The sequence below is a fragment of the Enhydra lutris genome, unplaced genomic scaffold (assembly GCF_002288905.1).
Source record: "Enhydra lutris kenyoni isolate GAN:26980312 unplaced genomic scaffold, ASM228890v2 scaffoldscaffold2, whole genome shotgun sequence".
In the NCBI taxonomy this organism is placed as follows: Eukaryota; Metazoa; Chordata; class Mammalia; order Carnivora; family Mustelidae; genus Enhydra; species Enhydra lutris.
In genome coordinates this window covers 15,430,708-15,450,972 of record NW_019154086.1, presented here as the reverse complement: position 1 = coordinate 15,450,972, position 20,265 = coordinate 15,430,708, and the positions used below count along the sequence as shown (strand labels likewise).

At 33.8% G+C, this 20,265-nt stretch overlaps 1 protein-coding gene across 2 annotated transcripts in view; it reads left to right on the top strand.

Annotated features, from left to right (window-relative positions):
• The window catches only part of LOC111148153 (N-acetylated alpha-linked acidic dipeptidase like 2), a 1,315,835-nt gene that overhangs the window by 985,619 nt on the left and 309,951 nt on the right, over positions 1–20,265 (top strand). For both annotated transcript variants that reach the window (XM_022504603.1, XM_022504596.1), the window contains 2 exons: positions 1,011–1,216; positions 5,283–5,402. In XM_022504603.1, coding sequence (XP_022360311.1) covers positions 1,011–1,216; positions 5,283–5,402 — 326 coding nt within the window. The remainder of the gene's footprint in view (positions 1–1,010; positions 1,217–5,282; positions 5,403–20,265) is intronic.

Here is a 20,265-nt window from a genome sequence, read left to right as displayed (position 1 = left end):
AAGCAAGGGAATGATGTATGTAGTATTTGTATTTTCATTTTATACTTGAAGAAATCCAGGCATAAAGGCTTAGATAAGCTCTCCAAGGTCACATAACTAGTATATCGGATAGCCTGGACCCAAACCCAAGCAGGCTGGCTTCAAAGTCCGCACCACTGAGCTATAGGACATCTCTGAATAAAATGACACTCTGAAGAAATCTTTTTACACAGATGTATTGGGCTACTTGGTGAAAGAAATATAGATCAACACCAGTTAACATTCAGTGGCAACAAAATCAGAGGAAACTCTGGAGATAGAGTTTTAGTCTACCTTATTATTGACAATAGTCAGTAATGTATATTGAGTAGGCCCCATCCATGTGTCGTGGAGATCTTTCTATGTTGTGTCTAATGGATTTTGTATGATTATGTGAAATATGTGGGAAGAAAACTTTTACAGTAGTTGTATGACTTTTGATGTTGATTTTTTTTTCCTTCAGGGAAATGAGAAGAGCTAAGACTATAAGCTGGAAGCTGTAATTAATTCCCTAAATACTTCATTTATTTCAAAATCCATATATGACTACCACATTATTTAATATTTATAGCTACTGAATAACTGCTCCCTCATATGTATTAATAGTTCATTAATATTTACTGAGCATACACGCATTGTTTACGGGGCACTTCCCACTATGATTCTGGAAAAATGTTAGATAAAGGTTTCATTGTGGCATATTTGTATACTTCATTAATTAATATGCATGTTGCAAAGGACAGTAATATGGATCTAAGCTTTGGAATCATAATTGAGTTCAGCAGCTGCTTCTGCTTTGATATACACAGATGTGTGAATCAAGACAGTGGGTGAAAAATGTTAAAGTAGTCTTAATTATTAGGACAGTTTTACATAATTGGTGCTCAGTTGTGCAAAGGATTATGTAAATGTCATTAAATTTATTGTTAAGGTTTATATTTTGTCTTAAGGTTTATATTTTGTCTTTGGCCCTTGTCTCCTTCTATTTCCAGACCGGTATATCATAGTTGGCAGCCACCATCAAAGTGCATACGGTTCTTATGGACAAGAATGGGCCAGCAGCACTGCTGTAATCACTGCTTTTATCCGGGCCTTGATGTTAAAAGTTAAGAAAGGGTGGAGACCAGACCGCACGATTGTTTTCTGTTCATGGGGAGGAACAGCTTTTGGCAATATTGGCTCATATGAATGGGGAGAGGTAAATGCACATTAATTACTATGCTTTTCCTGCTCTCATACTCTCTCTCTCTCTCTCTCTGACTAAAGTTGACAAAATAAAGTTCTGAAGCCAGGGGTAAGAATGTGCCTTTCAACCAGCTGTCCTATCTTCTAACTTGCTGAGATCACCTGTAAGAAAGAGGGGGGATTAGAACCCAGTGCATTGTGTTTGATTTGCAACTATCTTACTCTTGTTGCTCCCAGACCTACCCTACAGTTGTGTTTACCTGGTTATTGTTTCTCCTTAGACAGGTTGATAGTTACTGGAGAAGAAAAGATCAGGTAATGCATACAACTACTTATTTTTTTCCCCCCTAACTTTCTGGCAGTTATCTGGAATTAGGAAACAGTCTTCTATGTTAAATATCTACTACCTAAGGATCATACCATATCTATACCATATGTAGGTTGGCCTCAGAATAGTGGTTTCCTTCCTTCTCACTCCATTGCATCCTCCTTCTATTCTTACATGTCTATCTCTCTGTTCCTTCTTTTCTACAAATCTATTAACCCACCTACCTACCGAAACTACCTTAGGAAGGCTTTGTCCAAGTGAAATCTCTATGCAATGAGTCATAGTTAGAATGCCACTGGAATGTTTAAGTTTCAAATGCTTTTGATAGGTAAGGGTTTCACAGACATGCTGTATTTTTAATGGGATATATCAAATGATAATTGAATTGATGACATGTTAAAAACAATGAAAACATTTTAAAACTCTTACATAGTCTATTTACTTGATGATTTTATTTTTTTTTAAAAGAGGGTTGGTGGAAAAGTGTAGGAAAAAAATCCATACAATTTTATCTAGGAAAATAAAACAATTTGATATTCTAATTTATTTACTATCTCAGCTTAGGAAAAACAAAACAAAACAAAACAAAACAAATCCCTAAATATCTAATGTGAAATTCTCCTATGTCGTTTTTTAAGTATTAAAAAAAAAAAAGATAAAATAGTCTATTGACCACAAAGAAAATATCAAAAAGATACACACAAAAAAATAGCAAGTGTCTTTTTAATTTGAAGAAAAGTATTCTTAAAACAATGGAAAAAATTTAGTGTAAAACTTATCAAGATATACATGTTGCAAATTAAAATATTTTTCATACTCAAATTAGTTGTGTGTTTGTTTCATATTCAAAAGAACTAATTCAAATATATCAATTTTATTGCTGAAAGAAACTTTTTAAATTTATGACAAATTTTTAGTTAGATGGAAAATGTAATAGCTGAACCAACTTCTCAAACTTTTATTCTAAATTACTTTAAAGACATAAATAAGTTAAAAAGCATTTTGGGGAATATATTTGTGATATGGTCTGATTTTAGTATTTCAGAATTTTTTTCATCATAAAACAGTATTTCAGTTTTCTTGCAACATTAAGGTGCATTTTAAAAAGTGTGTCTTAAAGATTTTCAAATTCCAAAAATTTATTCCTCTATGTCATATAGCCTTCTCCCTATCTGTCTAGTAACTTTTACATTAAATTTATGTTATTCCTAATTTAGCACATATAGTTCTAAGCTATGTTCTGAAAGTTGGCTTTTCCAACATTAGTAGTTCCTAACTTATGTATCCTGAGCCCTATGCATGGGGAAGTGCATTGCAAAAATTCTTTGAATTTATTTGACCACCAAACACCACAGCCTGTAAATTCGATCAATAACGTGGCCTTGTATGTATGTGGGCAATTATATTTTAAAATTGAAGAGATTAAAAAAATTGATTTTTTTGTATTTGATAAAATATAGATTTATTTGTAAGTTTTACTGAATTCATTTTATCTTTTGATAGTTTTGTATTTTTCTCTGTCAGCAAATACAGCTAAAACAACTAAAAACCCTATAATGTGGGAGCCCGTAGAGAAAACTATTTATGTTAGAAAAGACCCTTCCTATTCAAAAATAGTAGGAACCTCTGTCCTTACATTTTTATGTAGGTATGTATATATGTATGTTTGGCAACCAGTTATTCGTTCAATCACTTTCTGGATTTTTCCATTACTAGATAGGCAAAGATACAAGAGTGAAGAATATGGCAAATAACATATAGATTTGATTATTGGCTCATGAAGTGTACTATGTAAAATTACTATGTCTCGGAAGATTATTACAATACTGTTCATGAAGTCATTTTGTAAGTATCTGCTTGAGAAGGAATTTAGAAAACTATTTAGAAAACTACTGGTTTTCCTGTTCTGTCTTCTTTTACCAAATCTACTCCTGAGAACAAAACATTTTATTTTTAGTTGAAATCAAGTTACGGTCTAACCTAATTTCCCAGTGAAGATGAGTGAGGAAAGCACTTGCTGACATGTCATACTGCCCTATTTAATTTTACTTGCACAGGAAACCCACAGTTGTAATTAAAAAGATTAAGAGATATTGCTCACTAAACTTAGAACTGGAATTTATAGTGATAGAGTTATTATAGAAGTGACTCAATACTGATATTTATCCTTGAGGAAAATTGTCACATTTTACTAAATAATTGGTACCATTTCTAAATAAAATAGTACCATTTACTAAATGAAAAGTACTTTTTTTCTTCTTTTCTTCTTTTGTAGATTCTCCATTTCCACAGGCAACTGCGGAAATGCTACAGAATTTACAGTCAGAAAGTCTGACTTCAAATTCTTTCTACCATAAAACTCTGTGGTGTTAAGCGAGATTAACTTCTCCAAGACTTGATTCCTCTGCACATGTACTAATGCAAGGTTCTCATGAGTGTTAAATGCACTGACATATATACAGTTCCTATGTGCTACTGTGTAAATAGAAGTTGTTTTGCCACAGCACTTGCCGGACATTTTTTTCTTAAAAAAAGGACATTTTTTAAAAACATTATTATATGCAGAGTATTTAAGCTTCAGTTCATCATTCCTGTCCATTTGAAACATTTACTCATTTTATTTATTTATTTATTTTAAAGATTTTGTTTATTTATTTATTTCACAGTCAGAGATCACAAGTAGGCAGAGAGGCAGGCAGAGAGAGGAGGAAGCAGGCTCCCTGCTGAGCAGACAGCCTGATGCGGGGCTAAATCCCAGGACCCTGGGATCATGACCTGACCCGAAGGCAGAGGCTTTATTTAACCCACTGAGCTATGCAGGTGCCCCTGAAATAGTTATTCATTTTAAATGAAATGTCTTCACCTCTCTTACAGAGGTGTAGCTGAATTTTCAACTTAAAGTAGGAGTCACATACTGATTTGCCAGGAAGACAGGCTCTTGAGGTCTTACATGTCATATGTCAGAGGAAGAAAGGTAAGGTCCTAAGACACAAAGTATGACAGTTTTTAGGTCATTTCTATAGAATTGTCATCATGATGACTAGTCATTACATATTTATGCAAAAAAGGAGGAACATAACAGAAGGCTGTCTTAGCAGCACCTTATTAATAGGCACAGTGGTCTTCAGTTTTGGGGGATAGGGCTCAGCAAAGAAGTAGAAGAAATATTCTGCTGACATCATTTTATGCTACTCATGTGCATAAAATGTATCAGGTTTTATTTCAAGTAATATGTGCAGGGACAAAGGTGTATTATGTCCCATTTTGCTCAGAATAAAGAGCTACTGCATGTAAAAATTAGCTCACTGTCTCAAAGGAAAGGCCTAGTTTGATTAATCACTGAAGTAGTTTACCCATGTCTGTTCTCTAATTCAGTAACTATAAAATAAAGTGCTGTGGCCTGAGCAAACTTTCTATCTATACTCTAAAGTCGAATCTTATAAAAGCTTAGCCATTTAAGAATATTTTCTTTTAAGATTTGACTTTCTTCAGGAACATGTTTAAAAATATTTTGTCATGTGTGGTATGTCACTCCTTATCCCTTTTATTTAAAATCCTTTTATGACCTTTGTACACTCTAATAGAGCACATTTTTTTAAAACAGTAATTGTGCAATGTAATGATTTTTTTTTTTTTTTTTTTGCAATATAATGATTTTAAGTAGGGAGTGTTTATTATTCAACACATAACTGATAAAGTAAAATCTCTTTCTTTTATTTAATGGTTCTTTGTTTATTTGTTTTGGTTTCAGGATTTCAGGAAAGTTCTGCAGAGAAATGTCGTGGCTTATGTTAGTCTCCATAGTCCCATAAGGGGTAACTCAAGTCTACATTCCATAGCCTCACCATCTCTTCGGCAACTGGTAATAGAGGTAAGATGGACTACTTTTTAATAAAATGATATTATATATATATATACACACACATATATAATATATTATTATATATAATAAATTTATTATTATTTAATGAAATGCCTATTTCTCTATAATTTGATAAATTATATAAATTGTCTTGATGTTTTCATTTGTATTTAATATGCCCCAAACTATCTGTTTTAAGTAATAATCTGTCGCTTATATTTTTCATCAATGTTCCTTTAACCAGTTTTTTATGTTCTGCAATTCTGTACTTACTATGGTGATAGGTGTAGGTAGAATCTTACAGTTATAGAGAACATATGTAAAATTATAAATTTGTTTTTTAAAAATTGAATTTAGTTCTCAAATTCCCAATTCTGTTAATCTTGATACTTTTTGGTAAACTTCGTTACTTTTAGATTTCCTCCTCACTCATGGTTTGAGCAGATTTGAGAGCTGCTCTATCTTTTCGACAACATTGTAAGCACCCGAAAAGCAGGATCTATGTCTAGTTCCTAGAATATAGTGATAACTAATTCCAAGATATTTAGAAAATATTATTTAAAAATACTTATGGGAAAGAATAGCACACATTTTCCTATAGAATAACTTGAAAAAAAATCATGTGGCTTGTGATAATGTCTCATGAGACATTTAAAAAATATTTATTTATTTATTTAAGATTTTATTTCTTTATTTGACAGACAGAGATCACAAGTAGGCAGAGAGGAGGCAGAGAGGGGGAAACAGGCTCCCTGCTGAACAGAGGCTCAATCCCAGGACCCTGAGAGGCTTAACCCACTGAGCCACCCAGGAGCCCCCAATTGTTTTTTATTTAAAAAATTTTTTTCTTATTCACTCTGGGGGCTCCTGGATGACTTAGTCGGTTAAGCATCTGACTCTTGATTTCTGCTCAGTTAATGATCTCAGGGTCCTGAGGTTAATCCCAAAGTCAGGCTCTACCCTCCACACAGAGTCTGCTAGAGAGTCTCTCCCTCTGCCCCTCCCCTTTCTCAAGTGCACTCATGCTCTCTCTCTCTCACAAATAAATAAATAAATAAATAAAATCTTAAAAAAAAATTTTAGTCCTTCTGGCCTATTTCAAAGAGGTTTTCAGAACATCTCTCCTGTTTATTAGTTGAGTTCAATTTTATTTTTGCATTCTTTTTATGACATATACTACAGATAAAATGATATGTGTTATTTCTCAGAATGAAAGTAATAATGTCACCACTGGGGGTGGTTTTCCCCCAACCTGAAGGGTTATTGGTGTATATTAGAAATGACCTTTTAGATGCCCATAGAATTTCCAGTGAGTATCATAGAAACTGAGCTAAATAATGAACAGTGCTTTAGTTTAACCATAATGCCTGATTGAAATGTAATGCAAACTAACATTTTATGACTTTCATAAAGTATTTTCTAGTTTAATAGTTTTCATTGACATTTCCATATGTAGTATAATAAAGAAGACATTGTGAAAGATGAAATAGATAAATCTGTACATTTGAGATCAGCAAAACCCCAGTGTACTTGCCCTAAATTATATTCAGTTCTGTAAGTGAATTCCTCATGTGCTTTGTACTGCTTTGCATTCTGTGACTCTCTTACCTGCCTTGAAAAAAATCAAAAGAAGAAATTCAGCAGCAGATGTCTCTCTTAGAAAGTTAAGATATTTCTGTACAAGTGAGTGATCAGAAAGAAAGTGTGAGCTCAAGTATCTGGCCACTGGAAAGGGTTATTTTAAAATTTATCTTTTCCTTCCTGCATTTTACCATATTTGTATTTTGAGAACTCTGGAAGATAAGTAATCATTGAAATTCATAAGCAAATAGAAGTAACAAACTATTAAGGACTATCAAATCTAGAGAAATATCTATCTATAGAAATGTCTGAGAATATACTGCTTTTTAAAATATCTTGGCACATCTTAGAGAAATGTAAAATACTAACATTTAAACCTAATTTTCTAAAAATATAGCATAGTTTATCAGTAATGAATATTAACATGGAAGATATACCTTCCTATCTGCTTGGGGGAGGAATCTTTTTATTTGATAGTTAAAATGTTTTTATACTAATCTAAGAATTAGTATATAAATTCTAATTTACTCAAAGAAAATATCCTTTCAGTTGAGAGAGAACATATGTGTGTTCTATAGGACAAATTAGAAAGGTAGGATTAGGGGGTACCTAGATGGCTCAATGGATTAAAGCCTCTGCCTTCAGCTCAGGTCATAATCCCAGGGTCCTGGGATTGAGCCCTGCATCAGGCTCTCTCCTCAGCAGGGAGCGTGCTTCTCCTCTCTTTCTCTGCCTACCTCTCTGCCTACTTGTGCTCTCTGTCTGTCAAATAAATAAATAAAATCTTTAAAAAAAAGGATTATTACAAATTCAAACAAAAGCGTATAAAGGTGAAGAGAACTAAAAGTAACAAAACCTCACAGTAATTTATATAATTTAAAATAATTTAACACTGGTGGAATTAAAAAAAAAAAAGATTTAGAATGTTTCTTTCAAAAAATAAAAGGAATGAAGGTGCCTGGGTGGCTCAGTTGGTTCAGCATCTGACTCTTGATTTTGGGTCAGGTCATGATCTCAGGGTCATAAGACAAACCCCATGTCAACCTCCATGCTCAGCAGGGAGTGTCCTGGAGATTCTCTCCCTCTCCCTCTGCCCCTCCCTGCCTCAAATGTATAAATAAATCTTTTTTTTTTTTTTTAAAGGAACATTATAACAGAGTATCAATAACTTTACTTGCAAAGACATTTTATCAGTCTTCAGAACCTTCATATTTTATCAGTTTCTTAGATTCTGTTATCATAAACAAATACATTTCATATAATCTAGTGTAAACCAAACAAAAACAATTTAAAAATGATTTTTCTACAAAGAACAATATTTTTTATAAGGCATGCTGACTAAATTGTGGATGATATAAAATTATACAGAATATACTCTTGTACAGCAATGTACAGAATCAAAAATATCTCATGAAGTTCATGTAGTAGAAATAGCAGATGAGGGGTGCCTGGGTGGCTCAGTGGGTTAAGCCTCTGCCTTCAGCTCAGGTCATGATCTCAGGGTCCTGGGATCGAGCCCCACATCAGGCTCTCTGCTCAGCAGGGAGCCCACTTCCCCCTCTCTCTCTGCCTGCCTCTCTGCCTACTTGTGATCTCTCTCTCTGTCAAATAAATAAGTAAAATCTTAGAAAAAGGAAAAAAAAATAAATAGCAGATGGGATCTTTAAAGGTTGGTATACAGTACTGCATTTGTTTATTTATTTATATTTAAATTCAGTTAGTCAACATATAGCACCTCATTAGTTTCTGATGTACTACTCAATGCACTGCATTTAATAAAAAAAAGAAAAACTAGACACATATAAGATATTTTAATGGATTATAAGCTTTATAAAAAACGAAACTGTGAAATGGTTGCCCTAAATCAAATACCAGTTCAAATTTCATTCTTAATATGTTATCCCAGTTAAGGAAGATGATTATTTCATTGTCTTTGGTCTGTTAGACCTTGGTATGCTATGATTTTTGTTTAAGTTAGACCTAATAGATGAATTGAAATAATGGTTTACATACAGTAAAATTCTCCCTTCTTCTTCTTTTTTTTTTTTTAAAGATTTATTTATTTATTTGAGAGAAAGAAAGAGTGCCTGCAAGAAAGGGGAGGGCCAGAGGGGGAAGGAGAAAGACAATCTTGAGCAGAATGCCTGCTGACCACAGAGCCCTACGTGGAGCTCGGTCCTACAACCCTGAGATCATGACCTGAGCCAAAACCAAAGTTGGATGCTTAACCGACTGAGCCATCCAGACACCCTAAAATTCTCCCTTCTTAAGTATACAGGTTGATGTACAAGCACATAAACACCATTACAATTAGGATATACACAATTTCCATGCCCAAAAAGTCTCATCATAGCCCTAGCATTCCGTGTCCTCTCTTTGTTCCTAGTTCCTGGCAAAGACTCATCGGATTTTTGCCCAAATCATTTGATCTTTCAGAATAGCATAAACAATGGAATCCTTCATCATGTAGTCCTTTCTGTGTGCCTTCTTTTCCTTGGCATAATGACTTTTTAAAATATGTCCATATTGAAAGGGGAGCCCTCTTACACTATTGGTGGGAATACAAACTGGTACAGCCACTCTGGAAAACAGTTACAGAGTTTCCTCAGAAAGTTAAAACTAGAACTACCGTATGACCCAGCACTTGCACTACCACATATTTATCTGAAGGATACAAAAATAGTGATTTGAGTGGGCACATGTACCCTAGTGTTTAGAATATCAACGTCCACAATAGCCAAATTATGGAAAGAGCCCAGATTTCCATCTACAGCTGAATGGATAGAGAATGGAATATTACTTAGCTATCAAAAGAATGAAATCTTGCCATTTGCAATTATGTGGATGGAACAAGAAGGTATTTATTTTTTAAAGATCTTATTTATTTGTCAGAGAGAGAGAGAGAGCGAGCACAAGCAGGGGAAGAGGCAGGCAAAGGGAGAAGCAAGCAGCCCCATGAAGGATTCAATCCCAGGACACTAATGACCTGAGCAGAAAGCAGATGCTTAACCAACTGAGCCAGCCAGGTGTCCCTAGAGGTATCATGTTACGCAAAATAAGCAAAATAAGTCAGAGAAAGAAATACTGTATGATTTCACTCATATGTTGAATTTAAGAAACATCACAGATGAACATATGGGGAGGGGAAGGAAAAATTAAATTAGATAAAAACAGAGAGGGAGGCAAACCATAAGAGATGCTTAATCATAGCAAACAAACTGAGGGTTGCTGAAGGGGAAGTGGGTGGAAGGATGGGGTAAGTGAGTGATGGACATTAAGGAGGACACTTGTTGGAATGAGCACTGGATGTAATATGCAACTGTTGAATCACTAAATTCTACCCCTGAAGCTAATAGTACAGCATATGTTAACTAAATTGAATTTAAATTTAAAAAAGTAAAAGAAAAAAATGTCCATGTTGTTACATGTGTCAGTAGTTTTACATTTAGATGACAAGGATAACAGGTTAGTCATGCCTGGGTTGAATGCATTACCTTTGGAGCTCTTCTTTCAGCTTGGTACTCTAACTTTGATTTTGAAATGAAGAGGAATTAAATTATTGAATTAAGAGAGGAAGCCATTTCTCTGAAAGTAGTCTATTAAATTTGAATTAAATCATCCTGAATGGAGGAGTACCTCCTGATCAGGTCATGATCTCAGGGTTGTGAGAGCCAGCCTGGCATCGGGCTCTACACTCAGCCCTGAGTTTGCTTGGGATTCTGTCTCTCCCTCTTCCTCTGGTCTTCCTCCCACTTGTGCTCTCTCTCTCTCTAAAATAAATAGATGAAATCTTTTAAAAATAAATAAATAAATTATCCTGAATGTAGAGAATGAAGTCTTTTGAAGATTCAGAAATGCTTACTGACCATAGGTTTTAGGTTTTTCTTAGAATTCATAAATGATTGGCCTTAAAAAAAATTACCCAAAGAATAACAAAAACTGATGGGTACCAAAACTAAGTAATAGGAACATGAGAGTTAATGGTACTGCTCTCTCTTTAGTGTTTATTTGGAAATTTTCATTATAACTTGAAAAAAACTCAAAAAATGCTTAAGTTTTCTAAATTACAACTCTGATAACAAATTCATTTGTCTTCTGAAAGGAAGTGAGGTACCCCTTGAATGGTAAATAAAAGGCAAGAACTAAGCCTTTATGTGCTTGATCTTTTCCTGTTAGTTTTGTAAAATTTTGAATGTACATTTCTGCCCTCTTTGTGCAGAAAATTTTTACCAAAAAAAAAAAAAATTAGCTCACTTAAATTAACTTGTAAGTTTTAGAATTAAAAAAAAAATCTCAATTCAAAAAAACTAAAAATTAAATATTAATATTTCTCTTAAAATCCCCATTTCAGAAGTGAATGTATTTTCAAATTATAAATTACCTAATTACCTATTTCCTTTGCAAAAATGTTGATTTCATATTAATGTTTACTTCTTATTTATATTTTCCTATGCAAAAATACAGTGAAATAACTTTTTTAACTTATACTGATAATGTTAATATGCGCATTACAAAGATCAAAAAAGTATGTCAATTACATAAAACTAAGAATTTTTTATAAGATCCAATAAACTATTATAAATGGACTTTTTAGTTAAATTTAAAAATCTCATCTGTACAGTACTCTAGGAGATTCTAGTATAAATTTCCTAATTTTTACTCTGTAGTTGGTGGTCATTTGGATTTGGATGATTATTTCTAGTTTTTAGCTTTAATGAATACATGCTATGATTATTCTTTTGTGTTGGTAGAATGGGTGCATGCATTTTTGAGGAGTATTTATCTAGAAATGAAATCACTAGGTCACCTGGTAAGCACATGATTAACTTTAGTAGACAGTGCCAGAGAATTGTCCAAATTATTAACTATACTACCACCAGCAATGTATGAATGTCCTAGTTGCCTTATATCAACACATTGGTGTATGCAAGTGTATCTTTTTTGGGTTTCAATTTGAATTTCCCTGATAATTAATGATGATTAATAATGTGGATATCTTCCTCTATAAAGGATCATTTGAGCCTTTTACCTTTTAAAGAAAAAGAATTTTACCTATTAAAAAAGAATTGTTCATCTTTGTCTTATCAATATGTAAGAGCTCTTTATGTATTCTTGATTCAAATTTTTTGCTGGTTATATATTGTGAAACCTTCTTCCAGTCTGTGGCTTGACATTTTACTTTCTTCTTGGTAGCAACACACCTTAATTATTAATCTTACGGCAATCTTCTAAACAGCATTTATCGTTCCATATCTTATACAAAACACAGTGAACTTAATTTAGTAGTGATGTTTAAAGAGCATTATAAACCTTTATAATCCTCTGATTCACAAACATTTTTGAGTCCTTACTCTCCCTCTCTCTCTCAATCTGTATATATACACACACGTATATATAGGTACTGACTTAGGCCTCCTAAATGAGTAAGGAATAAAATATCTTCATAAGATCCACTTTTTCAGAGGAAAACTCTTTCTTGAAAACAATTTCCACTGATCCTTAAGTGTACAATAAAGGATACACAGATCAATGTCCTCTTAGTTAATGAAACGCGGCTGTCTTCATACAGAGTCAGTTATGGAATTCACGATAAAATGAGATTTCTCCCCAAATAATAATTTTAAATATTAGGATGCAATACAAACACACACATCCTTCTCTATATACACTGCTGTTTCATGTTTATTTTTTGAAATCATCTTTCATAGTTCACAGAAGGTATTGATTTTGCCTTTAGAAAAGCAGAATTTGATCATCCATATATTAGTCGGTGCTCTGTAAGTCTCAAGTAAATAGTGATGAAATTTCTAGGAGGTTATTTTGGGCAAGCCTGAAGCATTTGTACATATGAAAGTAATCAATCTATCTATATTCTTCTTAAATGTCACTTTGAAGCACCTGACAGACACAGGCAGACCTGATCAAAACCAACTGATTGCATCAATATTATAAAACAGTCCACAGGATGGACAGTGTTGTTATTTTTTTAAGTCCCTGAAAAAAAAAAAGTGGCAAAGATTTTCTTAGTTTTATAGTGTTTTAAAAATTTTTTCATGTTTTATTTTTTAATACCAAGAACTACCCAGCAGGAAATATAGTACATATATCTTAATTCAGCTGCATTCATTAAAGCATTGAGCCCAGAACCAGACTACAATATTACATCATTGTGAATAACCCCAGTCCTTGCAGATCTCTATAATATGATAAATATTTATAAAGAACCCAACTGTGTATGACATTGCTGTAGGTATTGTAGGGAACACAATTAGTAGATGAAATGCCCCTGTTGCCTGGGAGCTTATGACTTTGCCATGAACCTCAGACATGCATAAAGAGCTGAACTATAGGGGTGAGCGTTATGTGCCATTAGTTATGTGCCATTCTGGAATTCCCAGAAAAGAGGCAATGGAATTGATTTAATTCAGAATCATGCATTATATAATGTGGCAAACAGGTTGAATATACTCAGAATCTTGAAGATATTTAACCATCTGTCTTGTCAAAGCTCAATACTTTGATCATGTAAACCAACTGCTCTTTTCCAGAACAACCAAAGCTTCTTCTCAAATCACATAGCTGATGTCCATTTCCATTTCCTCGCTCACATCAAGTGCAACTCTGTTATGCTTCTGATCTTTTCCTCTTGTGTTGAGGGGTACTGAACTGCCAGGGCTGTGTTTGCCACAGTAGTTGTACAGTTTCTACTAAGTGCCACAGTGCTGCTTTCCATTCTGCCTCACTATGCTGCTATTCCCTACAGGGTAGAAACAAAACAGAGGAGACATGTTAGTACCAGGAGGTAATTGGTTTGAATGTGTGAGTTTCTAGAAGCCTGATTTTCGAATAACAGAGTTATTAATTATTATTTTCTCTTGATTTTATTTTTATACACTGTAGAATTAGAATAACTAGCTCTAGTCTTTTAGGGGTTCCATAACAGAATACCACAGACCGGGGTGTTTAAAGAACAGAAATTTATTTTCTTAGATTTCTGGAAGCTAGAAGTCCAAGTTAAGATTCCGGGAGGGTAAATTTTTCCTAAGGCCTCTCTCTGTGGCTTGTAGAGAGCCACTTCTCACTGTGTCTTCACAAGGTCTTTACCCTGTGCATGCTCTTTCCTGGAGTCTCCACTACTTCTTATAAGGATACCAGTGCTATGAGATTAGGACTCTTTCTTTATGTTCTCGTTTAACCTTAATGACCTTGTTGAAGGTCTTACCTACATAAATGTGGTCACGTTGGTGCCTAGATTTCAACCTGTAAAATTTGGGAAGACACATTTTAGTCTATAATATTGACTAAAATGCAGAGTGGTAGAGTACAAAAGGCATAGTGGTAGAATTTAAAAAGCTGTCTTTTCTTTTTCTCTCTCTTTCATTGATAATTTGTTAATAGAGAGTACTGAAACAAAGCTTAATTTCTGTTCTACTTGCTATAAAACATAAAAGTAGAATTGACTTTGAAACATTTTCTACTGACTTGTCTTTCATGATACATGACATAGTTTTTGTTTGTGTATTTGGTTTTATCCTTGTTAGTTTTTATCTTTTGTTTATTTTTTAAGGAGAGAAATTCTCTGTGCTTTCTTGCTTGCAATAAATTACAACTCTTTTCAATGGATTCTGCTTAATTCTACTTTATCTTCCTTTCTGCTGCTTCTACTACCAGTAGCCAACTGAAGTGACCATAAACACCAATAAACTGATTTAAAATCCTATCTTACACTAATTTACCATTTCGATAAAGTCTCACATTTAAAATTGTGATTCTATTGGCAGGTGAATTTATCTCCTAGGTTTACAGTACTTTCCTTTGTGTTAAAACCAGGCAATCCCTCCAGTTTATTACTGTTTTACAAGGTTTTCTGTTCATATAGGTTGATGATTTGTAAATTCCTTTTTATTTAAATCTAGATATCAAAGGAAGTCTGGGAGTCTGGCTACAACCCTGAATTTCAGAAGGCAGCTGATTTAAATGTTTGGATGACATAGCCAAAGAATGGTGCAAACAATTAGAAATATTAAAATATTAACAAATTTACTGTGAATGCATTCATGCAATCAAAATGAATATCATGTTCCTAAATGGCTGTAGCTGAGTTAGTTTGAGTCTGTGACTTTTTGATTGGTATATGAGACACTAGACCTCTACAGGACTCAGTAGAATGGCCATATACTCTGTGGAACTATTAGTGAATCACTGTTACTGGCAGGTTAGATAAAACTGCTTCATCTATACAGCATCATAAATGTAATATAATACACTTTACCATGTAAAAAAAATGAAATTTCTTCTGATGAATTAATTCTCTTTTTCCCCGACTTGACCTTTAACATATTTTAGTTAAAAACCTACCACTTAGGGGCACCTGGGTGGCTCAGTGGGTTAAGCCTCTGCCTTCAGCTCAGGTCGTGATCTCAGGGTGTTGGGATCGAGCCCCGCATCGGGCTCTGCACAGCAGGGAGCCTGCTTCCTCCTCTCTCTCTGCCTGCCTCTCTGCCTATTTGTGATCTCTCTGTCTCTGTCAAATAAATTAAAAAAAAAACCTACCACTTATGTCATCAGTTAATTATCTAATAACAATTACAATAGTAATGTTTTGTCTTTATGATGTATGACATTTTATCTAAAGTTTCTATGAGTAATGAAATTAATTTAAACAGACATGACTTCATGGTTTACTCAAACCATCTTTTTAGGAGTGCCTGGGTGGCTCAGTCAGTTATACATCTGACTCTTAATCTCAGTTGAGGTCTTGATCTCAGGGTCATGAACTTGGGTCCTGATTTGGGATCCATGCCCAGCATGGAGCCTACTTACAAACAAACAAATAAACAAACAAACAAAAACTTTTTCAAATATAACTCCTGGGATAAATTTAGTTTCTATTGCTAAGTGTTTACCCCAAATAAGTTGTATAAATTATGACTCCTTTGCTTTTGTTTGTTAGTTATATTTTTAAGAAGCATCTTAACCAATTTTGTATTTATGTTGATATTTTGTATTTGAGTGACTCACTTTGTTCCTTAGCAAACTAATTTGTTTCTATATACTAACAATGAATTGTCTGAAAGAGAAATTTAAAAGCAATGCCATTGGGATATCTGGGCAGCTCAGTGGGTTAAGCATCTGCCTTTAGCTCAGGTCATGATCATGGAGTCCTAGATCAAGCCCAGATCAAGGTTCCCTGCTCAACAGGGAGTCTGCTTCCCCACCAGCACCGCCCCCACCTCGCCCCTGCTCCTGCTCACACAAGTGCTCTCTCTTTCACTCTCTCTCTTTCAAATAAATAAATAACATCTTTAAAAAATAAATAAAAGCAATTCCATTTGCAATAGCACTGAAAACAATCAAATACTTAGGAATGAATTTAATCAAAAAGGTAAAAGAGCTATACACTGAAAATTATAAGACATTGATGAAAAGTATAGAAGAAGACACATAAATGGAAAGATAATTCATGTTCTTAGATGAGGAAAAATTACTATTATAAAAAATGCCCATGCTTTGCAAAGTGGTCTACAGATTAAATGAGATCTTTGTCAAAATTCCAATGACATTTTTTGCAGATATAGAAAAAACAATCCTAAAATTTATATGGAGCCACAACAGACCTCAAATAGTCAAAGTAATCCTAACAAAGAAAAACATGTCTGGGAGTATCACATTCCCTGATTTTAAGCTATATTACAAAGCTATATTAATCAAAACAGTTGGGACACTGGGGTGGCTTAGTCAGTTAGGTGTCTGCCTTCAGCTCACATCATGATCCTGGAGTCTTGGGATCCAGCTCCCTGCTCAGTGGAGAGCATGCTTCTCCTTCTCCCTCTGCTGCTGCTCCTGCTTGTGCTCTCTCCCTCTCTCTCTTTATGTAAATACATTAAAAAAAAAAAAACAACACAGCATGGTACTGACATTAAAATAGGCACATAAGCCACTGAAACAGAACAGAGAGTACAGACATAAACCACGCACCAATTATTAACAGGGTATCAAACATAATCTTAAATAAATGGTGCTGGGAAAATTGGCTCAAATGCAAAAGAATGACACTGAACTAATGTACAGCATGGTGACTAGAGTTAATAATACAGTACTGTATACTTCAAAGTTTTTTAGAGTAGATTTGAAGCGTTATACACACACACACATATACACAGTTACCTATGTTCACTATGTGAGGTGATGGATATGTTCTTGATCTGGATAATCATTTTATAACATATAAGTATATGAATTCCTCATTTTGTACATTTTAAACATATATAATTTAAATGATTTTAAAACACAATCTAAAATGAAAAAAATATAAATAGGCTCTTGGTCAAAATAACAAATGAAATAAATGCTTTGCTAAAAAAAGTGAACTCTGAAGCAAAAGGAAATTGATGTAATAATATTAAATGAATGGTTGAACAAATAAACAATCATGAATCCTGCGTTAAATTCATATTTCCCAGTGTGTGTTGTGAGAGATATACTAAACAGAGCCTTCAGGATGTATCTGATGCATAGCAAAGGTCCAGAGGTGAACAGAACATTCAGTCTTTCCCAAACTTGTTCTGTTCTAGAACCATTCTCTTCCAGGCATCTTGTGAAAATGGTCAGGGAAATGCTGCTTTAAACAAACCCTATATGCACCTAAAAGTTGGAATTTTTACAGAAACTTAACTAAGTATTCAATCCCTTCACTTTGAAAATGGATTTCTTCAAAGGGCAAGATCTACAATTCACATGCACTTTCTCAGAAGCACATCTCAATAGATAGTGCTGATAAGACTCGAAGTCATGGGTTATTCCTTCCCTTTGATCTGGAATTTCACCTGCAAATTTATAGCCTTAAGCATCCTATAATTTGACACAAATGTCTCCACAGTAACTACTGTTAACTATAAATTTTAGTAGGAAAATTATAATTTTAAGACCAGGGTGATAAAGTAAATTGAACAGCAGAAGAAATTAAGCTATTTTAACCCTGAACCAATGATACTCCTGAGGCCCATGGTAACAATTTTCTGCATCTCTCCAAGGAGTAGAAAAATCATTTCAATTTGGTCTATGGAAGAATTCTCAAATAGGATGAATTATCTTAAGGTGCTCAAACATAGTGCAGGTGTTGTGAAGGGGGATTGAATGTTTTTATGGGTGGTTGCTCCAGCAAGTCTTTATTTATAGAGTAATTTACTCGTGAATTCATCCTCTATTTAGTTGTGTTTGTTTGTGTAGTTACATAACGTACATCAGGGACTACAATTAGTTTCTGGGTTGTTAACTTTCATGTTTATTGTTTACTTATCTATATTGAGCTTTTACAAATTCTGGCTGTAAGTGCATAAGCTATATTTTATATGTTACATATTAACAGTTGGTGAATATAAGAGACCATGACAACTTTAAGTCCAGTGTTGATGTTTACAACTGTTTTCTATGGCAGTGTAATGCGTAAATACTGAGAGCAGATGTAGACACTCATCTATGATAACCATCTCACCCTGAAGTTCTTCCCACTCATTTCTCTGGAGCAGTCAATGGCAGCCACAGAAAGCGTTAAAGAAGGCAGTAGCCCAGATGTAAAACTGAAATAGACATGAATCTAGACAGGATTATAAAGAAAAGGTAGTTTAGAATTACAGCATCAGAACTGCTACCCTTTTCTGCAATGTACTTTCTGAAAGTAAAGTAATACAGAATTACTTAGTTTGAAAATTTCAGAAATTGAATGAAGGATTTTAATTTCTAAATTATATTTTACATGAAGCTTAGTCATCTTTGAAATAAAATGACATATCTTCTAGTTGTATATGGCATATCATCCAAAATGTTAAGCAAGTTTCAATAATATTCAATATGTAATTATAGGTTAAGAAGATAATAAGATATTGCATGATCCCAAAATAGGGTGACAGGCTCTCGTTTGGGGAAAATTCACAAAGGTGATTGGCATTTTCACTTTATCCTAGGAATAAGAATTTGATAAAGAACTACATACATTACAAAGAATTCTGTGAGACTAAATCTAGCTCCTTTCATTACTTTATTTTGCTCTTCATAGAAAAATTATCAACATTACATGGGCAAAAGTAAAATCGATCATCTATAATTTTGCTCAGAGAAAACCACTGAGAATATTTTCCTTTGTGTAATATGTATAGATGTATTGTTACCAGAGGAAATTATATCTGTATTTTTTCCTCTTAAAACATTATAGTTTATATTTAAATATATATATATATACATATATATATTAATATCTTTGTACATGAGTGAATCAAATGAAAGTAAGTATAGAAGAATTTATTGCAATATACTTATAAGTTTTCTGTAGGGTTGAAATCTTTTTCAAAATACTAAATTCAATTAATGAGTGATATTATTTTATTTCATATTATATAAATATTTGTTAACCAGTTTCTTTTTAAAGAACATTCATATACTGTGCAAAGGGTTTTTTTTTTTTTTTAATTAACGTTGCTACTCTGTATTAGGTTGTACATACCACTTGCCTCTTTCCAGTTAGTCCCTTTATCAGTCACTAGACAGTTCATGTAACAAAAGGCATTTCTTTAAGCAGAAATAGGTTTCTAATATGGAATGGTTGTTACAAAGGCTTCAGAAAGACCACAGGAACCACCTCTAGGTCTTCCAGGCATGACTTATAGAACATGATAATAGAGACCTTCCAGGGGCATTTCTATGTCTGCATGATAAAAAAAGCTTAGGGTTCAAGAAGCTACTCGGCCCAAATTACTCAATCTAAAGCTCAGTACTTCTACTAAGGTCCAGTGAGCTCATAGCTATTGGCTTTAGGATCACATTGCCACAGCCATAATACAGAGGGAAATGTTATGCCCCACACCCTGCGCCTTGAAGACCACAAGGCCAGAATCACCTCTCTTTACCACACATGGAGGACCAGCAAGCACCTCTGTGACTGTCCTCTCATAGCAGAAGCAGCAGAGCATTATGTTCATCTTACAAACCTCATACAGGTGTGTGCACTTGGTGGCAGCTAGGTCTCAGCAAGTGGCAAAATGATAACTAGCTTTCTGGGCTTCAGTCATGGAGTAGCAAATCTGCAGTGTTTTACAGTTTCTTAGAATAAATTCCAGAATATAAAATTCTGGGTCAAGAATATTAGTTTATAAACATCACAGCAATATATTGGATATCTCTTCTTATACGCACTCTTTCATAGTACTGTGTTTTAACTTTCTTTTTCTTATTATTTGTAAATATTCAAGCATGATAGTATCTATGTTGCTATTTAATTTATACCTGTATATGCATG